At 40.7% G+C, this 9,133-nt stretch overlaps 2 protein-coding genes across 2 annotated transcripts; both read right to left on the reverse strand.

Moving 5' to 3' along the window:
- LOC117546717 (multidrug resistance-associated protein 4-like) lies at window positions 1-6,835 on the reverse strand. The gene is made up of 3 exons (XM_034217065.1): window positions 4,592-6,835; window positions 4,285-4,374; window positions 1-829 (listed from the first exon to the last, which is right to left on the reverse strand). Exons 1-3 carry the CDS (start codon window positions 4,775-4,777, stop codon window positions 755-757), a joined length of 351 nt encoding a protein of 116 aa, XP_034072956.1. The 5' UTR covers window positions 4,778-6,835; the 3' UTR covers window positions 1-754.
- A 159-nt stretch (window positions 6,836-6,994) lies between these two features.
- LOC117546716 (protein jagunal homolog 1-B) lies at window positions 6,995-8,915 on the reverse strand. Its single transcript, XM_034217064.1, has 4 exons — window positions 8,793-8,915; window positions 8,198-8,295; window positions 7,967-8,039; window positions 6,995-7,883 (listed from the first exon to the last, which is right to left on the reverse strand). The coding sequence occupies exons 2-4, from the start codon at window positions 8,284-8,286 to the stop codon at window positions 7,494-7,496; spliced, it is 552 nt and encodes a 183-aa protein (XP_034072955.1). The 5' UTR covers window positions 8,287-8,295; window positions 8,793-8,915; the 3' UTR covers window positions 6,995-7,493.
- Window positions 8,916-9,133: the final 218 nt, after the last annotated feature.

Here is a 9,133-nt window from a genome sequence, read left to right on the forward strand (position 1 = left end):
TTAAACTTTATTGCACGTCATTTTATTTCCCAATGCAGGTTTTTAGGGCTTGTTAACACAGAGTATGAATATAGAAATGAGGCATAGAGAATAAAATAAAGCAGCAGTCTTGTGACCTATTTTAACACAGTTTTTGAGCAGTATAAAATACAAAGCATGAAAAACATCCTTGAGGGATCATATTGACATAATAATATTCATTATAATAATAATTGCAAAAAGTTGCATGTGATCAATGCAAATCAATACAGGCGTGCGTGAATAAATGCATAGTAGGCAACAAAGTGAAACAACGGTCACACTTCAGAAGTGTGCTGCTGCATATCTTTACATGCCATCTAAATGCAAGGAGCATTTGAGGTGTGGTTAAAAAATAGTTTATGCAATTAATAACCAAATATTTAAAGAGCAGAGACTCAATGCAGACAGCGAAGCTTGCATTTAGACAACAAGCAAAAAGCAGAGCCAACATCAGTAGATCCTTCACAATAAAAGCACAGTTCTTAAGATGTTAGTTCAAACTGTAACTAGTGGATGACCTTAATCTACCAGTACTTGTGTAAATCTGGACCACATTTGTTAAAGGTAATATACCAACTGTAACATTAAGTGTGAATCAAAACTAAATCATGGTTATGTAGGTATGTAGCGGGCCCTCGGAGGGCTGTAGAAGCTGTCCTTTTTTATGCTGTAGGTTTTGGTTTGTAGTCCTTGGCTCACTTCTCAAATCTCTTCAATTCAACAAGAATGCCTTTCATGTTTTTACCAGCGAAGGATTTCTCCCAGACGTACACCTCGATGATCCTGATCCCAGACCCCACCGCGGATCCTGTCGTCAGTGAGAACGGAAGCAAAAGGAAATGTAAATTTGATGAATACTGCAGAAATGGTTTATTAAAAAACAATGGACACAACTTTTAAAAGAAGCTTCTATGTGAAAGCAAAATTGGATCCTATTTTGAACATTACTGGTTACAAGGTTACAAGGTTCTTCCACTTCCAGCTACTTAAAGTAAAGTTATGTCACGTCTGATAATTGGGACTTCAGTACAGTGAGAAACCAGGTTATTTTATATTATTTATTACTTGACCATATGTATTGTTGGGGAAATATTTTCCTAGGCCCATAACTTTGACCCAGTGTATCAGTTTGGACTGCCCTCACTGGAGCACAGTCCTGTAACCTGCTGTGCTCTCAGTGTTTGGTCTCCCTGTTCCTGCCTGTTGGCATCAGCTGATAGAGGTGTGATGGTTTTATCTTGTTATGCAGCATGTTGATTCTTCTCTCAGAACTAGCTAAATACATAGGTCTGGGGTAGAGATCTTCAGAATTGGTTTGGCAACCGCTGTGTCAATGTCTTATGAATTCTCCGGCCGAAGCTCTAAATAAACAATCGGTGTTTACCATCACAGTTCCTGCTCTCCTCGTGTCTCTCTGAGTCTCGTCTCCATTGCTTCAGAAGTTTCCATCACATGTACAGTACACAGCACCAAATGTATTAACAATAGCCTTATAGCATATGACTTTCAAAGGTGTGCTTGATACTTGTGTTGCTTGTGTGTTGTTTGAGTAGAGACCTCTGCTCAGTTCAAATGTGCAGGGTAAATCTGTACATTTGCAACGCTATCAGCTTGTATGGAATATCTGGATTCTGTGACCTGAACAGGTGGAAAAGAGTCTTCCAAACAGCATCATGATGTTTGGTGCTCACTTGATCATGAGCAACACAATGCCTGCCAAGCATGACGGACCGATCTCCGCCCACAGCAGCCCCCCCACCACCACAGCCTGGAGGCCCCCCCCCCCACTGGAAGTGCAGGACCACCTGCCAGGTTGCACCACCAGGACAACTTGTCAAATCAATATGCTGGCACTTAACTTAAAACAAGTGTGTATATAGAATTTGTATTTTATCTCATCTTTTATTGGACAGTATTTACTTAAAAGGGATTCTTGTGCATGGAATAACGACGATGCATGTTAGCACAATACCGTAATTACAGGTCAAAGCGAAGCATTAAGGTTAAAGTACAGAGTTCTATAAAAAGGACACGAGGGAGACACAGAGGAAGCCATGTTGCAGAGTCATAACCTATTCATTTTACACTAAGCAGGATGCATGCAGCTAAAAGGCGGGTGAAGATGACAAATCATATGGGGGGTACGTACTTCACAGCACGGCAGAAGAAAAACAACAGCAAGGAGAGATCAGCGGAGGTGCAGTGGAACTCAACATGTAACACCTCACAGAGAGAGACAGAGGAACAACAGAGTCAGCGTGAGGAAGCAAAGGGGAAAGGAAGGGGGAAATCTGAGAGGGAAATCAGCCAAACTATGAACAATCTGCCCCCTGCTGCAAGCATCCACTACAGCAGGGATTCCCAACAAGAGGGGGGGCTTCTGCAGTACAGAAGGGGTGCAGCTCGACCAGTTTAATAACAAAACTAACAGCATGTTCTTATGATCTACTCAGACACCGCAGCAAAAACATTTACAGTCCTTACATTTCTACCTTCTGCCACTTTAAGAACAAATGCAACAATTACAAAATAACAATTCCAATAATCCTGTCAACATATAGTGGACAAGGTTTTCAAATAATACTGTCCAGATTTTGTTGGAAAGAAACAAAAAAAGACGAAAGATCAAATACTGTGATAATATTGAACAAATATCTAAATTGTAACAAACAGGTATCAACTGCTGTAAATATATTGTTGAAATTGCAGGGAAAGAATATGATTTTGAAACAATTGCAGTGTAGAAATACTGTTAAGAAAACTGAAAAATCACTATAAAACTAACAATACGACGGTTGGATCGCTGGATAAAGTTCCTTAGTCAAATGGTTGGATTTCATTCAGCATTAAACTGTGATGGAACACTTTGTATATATTCAAAAGTGTCTCCGAACCACCAAAGCGCATCATCGCCATAACTCTGTAGCCATGACAACGGCATCAATAACCAGATCTCTGAGGCTTCCTCTCAACACAGCCCATCTTCCACCGCTCGGATATGCTAACAAGTAAGACCATGAGGAGGCAACGGGGAAACCAACCGGCCACATCTGGGGGGTGAGGTCCTTCATTTAGAAGCTTTTAGTTAAAGAGAGATATTGCAATTCTAGTAGGGCTTTCATAAGGACATGTAGGCCTGGTGCACCCACTATTGTTGTCCCCAGGGCCAACGGTGCATCAACAAATAATGTCCCACTGTCAAACGCATATTGCAACAACCTGGTAGCCTAAATGCCATGCTTAGTTTCCAGCTTTGGCAAATGTCCCAGTATCTTTAAAACATATATATAATTGCACTTATATTAGGGCTTTTATGTTGCTTACAAAAGTATATTAGCTTATAAAGCCACACAGGGATATACATTCTCTTTATGAAAAGGTCAGGGACCATATCTTCAAGAGAAGTAACATGTTCAACAACCTTTGAAGGCTACTTGTGACAGTTGTAGTTAGTTTTATATATTTATCTTCCATTTTATTTTTCTTATGTATTTAAACTTTTTTGTCTTTTGCATTTTTTTATACTGAGTTTTAACCAGTTTGTGTCAACACAATGTTTTTGTTGCCTTGTTGTCCAGGAAGAAGCCCATGACCGAATATCAGGAGATGTTCCTCCCCCCAATCTCCTACAAGTCTTTTGTCACCAACTCCAAACAAAAAGGGCCCTACCACTCGCTGAAGGGGACCAGCGCTGAGACAACCTCTTTAAGGTGAGGGTTAAAGTCTGGTGAAAGGGTTCCCTCTGGCTGTGGGAACCCTGAGTTCATCACTCACAGAGCTTAGGGAGAATTTGGGAGGATTAAGTGTTATTTCTTTATCTGTATAAGACGGACAAAATAAAAAAAGCTAAATCTTGCATCGTTAATGTGTTTCAGAAAAGTCTATGTGACCCACAAGGTGGTCCCACTGCCACCAATGGCCCTGCCGCCGCGCTCCCCCCCTAAAGACCACCGCAGACACATTGTGTTACATTTGGGTTAGAAAACATACACAATAATAAACGTGTTCCTTTCTCTTAACGAGTTGTGCTGTTTAATTTCCTAAATTGGGATCAATAAAGTTTATTTGATCTAACTTTAAAGTGCAAATAAAACACAAGCCCTTACATTTGTGTGGATCCAGGGCAAATTGATTCTGAAGCCAATGTCGGACAAACTAAATCTAAACATCTGAAACTGTTGGCCGGCAATGTTTTAGCACCTTGACCTTTGCAGGAAAAAATAGCAGCCCTTCTGCTCTCTGAAAGATTTCAGTTTCACTTACGTCATCAAACTTGTTGACGTCGTTGGAAAGGAGGTTGACGATCTGGCCCGTGGTGGTCTTTCCCATGGCTGAACTGCTGAGACACAGAGCCTAGGAAGAAGAGAGGAAGGGCCATTAGTGCTGAGCATCGATCACAAACACTTTCCAAGAGATCACATTTGAGGGAAAGAGATATAGAGATATAAGAGATACGACCTGTAGTTTTAGGGCTTTTTGTTGAAGAAACACATTCAAAGGTCATCCCTTCAGTGCCATGACATGCAGGTCAAGCAGCATCAATGATAATGTGAACTGCCCTCCTACTGACCTTGTTGTAGATCATGTGACACATGGCCACTCTGATCTTCATGCCTGTCCTCTGGACGTGGTAGAAGTAGAGGTGATGGAGCAGGGCGAGTCCGATGGAGCAGACGGAGAGGCCGGCCGCGTAGCCCAGAGTCTCGTACAGAGCCGCCATGTCTTCTGGGTCGTAGTTCTCAAAGTAAATAATCATCTTCCCCAAGAACACCGGCTGGATCACCTTGATGACTTCCTGATAGGCAGGCAGGGAGATGGAGAAGGGTGAGCTTCACAACACACTCGTACAGTTTGACTATGGTATTTACCATGGTCTCATATGTGCAGATAAAAGACAAAACAAATGTGTTTAACAGTACCCTAAGTTTTGCATTTTAAGTCATTTTAGATCCAAAGCGTATTCCACTCATTCAACTTATTTACAGTTCTAAAAGATTCCCAGCACCCCACCTGGCTCCACTTTATGATGCATTTCCTGAGCGGCCGCAGCTCTATCAAATATTTGTAAAAAATAAAGCATTTCCCTTTTTGCAACTCTTAATGAAGTCATGTCGTTGCTTTTAAGATTAAGATCACATTTGACAATGGTCTTGTATAGTAAGTCAAAATATGTTGAACGAATATCTGAAAAAACTGCATTGACGTAAAAAATTAACCAAAAAAATACATAGTTTGTCGAAAAGCTTGATTTTTTTACATTTAATCGCAAAAACTGTTTTACATATCAGAACAAACAAGATAGTTTAGTATGTCACAAAACTCATAAAAACGTCATAGTATAAAATAAAATAAATCTGAACAAAATCTAAAAAAAAAAATATATATATATACAGTATATTTATAAAAAAACATTCTATGTACAAAAATAAAGTAATGTCAAAACTGTGAGAGGAACAAATGTCGCATGTTAAAAAAAACATACTATAGCAGTCCAAAAAATGTAAACAAATATGTCAGAAATATCATATTATATTATGAGGAGGCTAATGCGGAGCTGCCATCTTCAGTCAGCTGTAATCTTTAAGGTTAGATGTTTAACTGCAATCAAAGGGAAACACAAGAGCTGAACGTTATTTAATGTAAGATTCCGTTTCTGTCAGACATTCTTAAACTCATAAAAGTCCAGAGGAAGCTGTGAAGCTGCTGATGAGGAACTTTGAGAAGGATCTGCCGTGTCAGCTGGTGCCTGAAGGTCCCAGAGAAGAAAGGTACAGGGACCTCATTCATGAATGCCCTACTGCACTTTGAACAGTCTGGGAAATAAGTGCGGCAGTACCTGAAAGGGAAACATTGTCCTGCATGATCATTGATTTTAGAAGACATCCCCATGAAGTCTAACAATCAGGAATCAGAAAGTAGAATTTGTGCAATCGTACAAATATCTCGGGACAATTATTGACTCAAAATTGAGTTCTGATCCAAACTGTGAATTCCAGCTCCATACGAGACCATGACTCCCACCCTCTGCACTTCCTTCGGGCCGGAGGTTAGTTTTCCCAGAGTAGAACGAAGCGGTGTAACAACAGTTTTATCTCAGCAGCTATTGCACAAATGTACACATCATAGGAGCGTCACACAGATGCGTATTTATTTAATTATGAATGTCCATTTTGTACTAGTGTTTTCCTTCTTAATATGTTTTTGAAATATTTGGAGATCTGAACTGGTCCACTCCTTTTATTAGAGATGTGTCTGTTTGTTTTTAGTGTCCGGATGGATCCCTTGTCTTTTTCTCTGCAAACTAAATCTACCTACGGGTACAAATAAATAACCTGAAGTGCTCCAGCGACGCTCACACAGTTCAATCTTTCAGAATATTTGGTGTTTTTTCTCAAACAAGGTACATGCATTTTCTCAAAGTTTTTATAAAAAGCGTGTCATTTCATTGAATGCCCTTCTTTACCAATTACAGATGGTAAATTGTAATAATATTTTGAAGTTGTCTTGTTGGTGTGATAATACATTAAAAATAATGTAGATACAATGTTATTATTTATTGTGAAATATTCTTCTGATATTTTTGGGGTGATTTTCAACTTTCTTAAATGTGATGTTCTTCTGAAAATGTTTGATACCATCAGATGAAGGTTGCAATATAAATCAATGTACTGAATTTAAACGATGGGTATCAAAGATTTATCTCACCTGAACTTAAGTTTATTTCTTAAAAAAAATCTAAAATGATTGACACTTATAAATCATCTTGAAAAAAACATGACTACATTGACCTTTGTCTTGTTTTTACCCCACACACACACACACACACACACACACACACACACACACACACACACACTAGGGGAAAGAGTGAAGGCTGTGTTGCATAAACAAACAAGGCAAAGAGAATGTTTGCACCAGTGACAGAAGCCCAAAAAAGACACCAAGTAAAGCCTTAGTGAGCCCACAACCGATCTTACAATCACATATTAATTTTTATTTGTTTCCAAAACATTACCTTACATGTCATCACAGTCTTCTTCCAGTCAGACCTGGTGTGTTTACACTGTCGGTACCTGAAATAACGAGGTACAAACACAAGGCGTTTACAGTTCAGTGGAGGATTAGGGGCGGAGCCAGGAGAGACATTTTCACCAGGAGAAAACGCAGCCGGGACTCTGAAGGTCAAAGTTGAAATGTTATGAATGAAGCTCTTAACTCTGCAACACAAGCACATAACACTATACCAACAGTAGAAAGGCCATGTAAGTGTAAAGAGATAGGCAGTCTACAATCTAGAGGGGGGGGGGGGGTCCCAGACTCCACCTTTTATCCTTTAATGTACTGAGTGATGGCAGCAGAAGTCCAGTATTTTTTTTTTGTATCAACAATGATGTCATCACTGTCAAATATAAATATAGAAAAAGACGAATACTTTTGAGAGTCTCTTCTCTCAGTCTGTGCTTCGGGCAGACTCATTTCTTCTTCTTGTCCTGCGTGCTGGTGAACCACTGGTCCAGCAGCTTCTTGCTGTAGTAGATCTGCCAGACGTGCACCTGCACAGCGATGATGATCACCAGGTACATGACGGTCACGGCGGCGAAGCCGAAGATGAAGCGGTACGATTTGCCGTGCCGGTAGAGCTGGTGTGCCACGGGGAACATTTCCATGCTGCCGTAGATCAGAGGGGAGATGCAGAACAGCCCGCCGCTGATCATGGAGATCACCAAGTAGCTTATGTTGTTGCGGGGGAAAGCCGAGAAGCTGAAGACTGTGGGAATTATGCTCAGCAGGTAGGGGTACTCCCACTGGTATGGAGAGCAAACCACCTTGTGGGACACCAGGCTCAGCTGGCTCACAATCACCTGACAAGAGAACCACACATCAGACATCAGCTCGGGTGTTACAACTGTCAAAGAAAATCATTTTTCAAAAGGATTTGTATTACCTGAGCTGCCATCAGGACCCAGATCAGGACGTGGACGATGTTGAGTTTACGGATTTCAGACTTCAGGGCCACGCTGTGAGGGGTACCAAATGCAAACTGAATTCATGCACGTTTTTAACAATATGAAGTGAATCTCTTAACAGTCACTTATAAATCAAAGTGCAGGTACAGTTGCATTTCACTAGTCAGGAGTTGGCATCCATCTAATGTTTCTTTTGTAAATGAACATACCTCATCTGGTAGTGTGAGGCGACCTTCTCTCGGTGCTGGAAGTCACTGCCATCCGTGCCCGAGGCTCGTGGGCCTGCTCGAGATGCCATAGTGGAAATCTGGAAGCAAAATGTAACACGTTTACTTCATTGTAACATAACACATTTAAAAACAGCAGACAAAAAAAACAAGATTAAAAACGTTTCTTCCCCATTCTAATGCCGGGTCGTCTTGAACATGTCTAAATGCCTAGCAGTTGAACCTAGAGTGTACCTAATGAAGGGGCCAGTGAGTGTACTTGCACTTCGCCAACGTTGCTAACATAGCATGGTACACGTATGCTTGGCTTGCAACGTCCTCTAAATTTAGCATTTAAGTCTAGCACGACAAAAGCCTTATTTCACTTCCAGCTACATTATTACCGTTGGCAGGTTACTTTAAAACAGTTGCGGCAGGTATAAATGATGCACTCCATAGCTGTGCTAACAAGCTAACTGTTAGCAAGTCATACAGACGGGAGAGTTAGCTTGGTAGATTGAGATAAATGAGAAGCTAAGACGCCAAACTGTCACGTAATGTAAGTCGAAACGTATTCGATGTTAATCAAAGCACTTACTTTTTATCTGCTGCTGTCGTGAATAGAAACATAAATCATAAATATTCCGGTCAAAACAGGGAGACGTTTGAGCTGACTAGACCGTGTAGGCAGGAAGAAGCGAAGGCATCGTCGACATGACGTATGCAACTCTGATTGGCCAGACTCTTTCTCGCGTTATCTCGCAGGTTCTCGTTCCTTCTCATACGTGGAGGTTCCAGCAGAGGGCACCAAAGTTCTTCTAATGCAGTTCTCCATCATTTCAGTCGGGTTTAGTTCAAGACTGACTGTCCTCTTGTATTATATAAAAGAGTGACTTTTGATCAATGTAACTCAGACTTTTTAAATGTTGTGGTACTTGT

The sequence above is a fragment of the Gymnodraco acuticeps genome, unplaced genomic scaffold (assembly GCF_902827175.1).
Source record: "Gymnodraco acuticeps unplaced genomic scaffold, fGymAcu1.1, whole genome shotgun sequence".
Lineage (NCBI taxonomy): Eukaryota > Metazoa > Chordata > Actinopteri > Perciformes > Bathydraconidae > Gymnodraco > Gymnodraco acuticeps.

What these genes read in the sequence shown, in the direction of transcription:
- LOC117546716 (XM_034217064.1), bottom strand. Translation starts at nt 8,286, where the DNA reads ATGGCATCTCGAGCAGGCCCACGAGCCTCGGGCACGGATGGCAGTGAC. An exon ending in GCCTCACACTACCAGATGAG is followed by an intron (nt 8,040 to 8,197) that starts GTATGTTCATTT and finishes TACCCCTCACAG; the next exon opens with CGTGGCCCTGAAGTCTGAAA. An exon ending in GGGTCCTGATGGCAGCTCAG is followed by an intron (nt 7,884 to 7,966) that starts GTAATACAAATC and finishes TTCTCTTGTCAG; the next exon opens with GTGATTGTGAGCCAGCTGAG.
- LOC117546717 (XM_034217065.1), bottom strand. Translation starts at nt 4,777, where the DNA reads ATGATTATTTACTTTGAGAACTACGACCCAGAAGACATGGCGGCTCTG. An exon ending in GTCACATGATCTACAACAAG is followed by an intron (nt 4,375 to 4,591) that starts GTCAGTAGGAGG and finishes TCTTCTTCCTAG; the next exon opens with GCTCTGTGTCTCAGCAGTTC. An exon ending in ACGTCAACAAGTTTGATGAC is followed by an intron (nt 830 to 4,284) that starts GTAAGTGAAACT and finishes CACTGACGACAG; the next exon opens with GATCCGCGGTGGGGTCTGGG.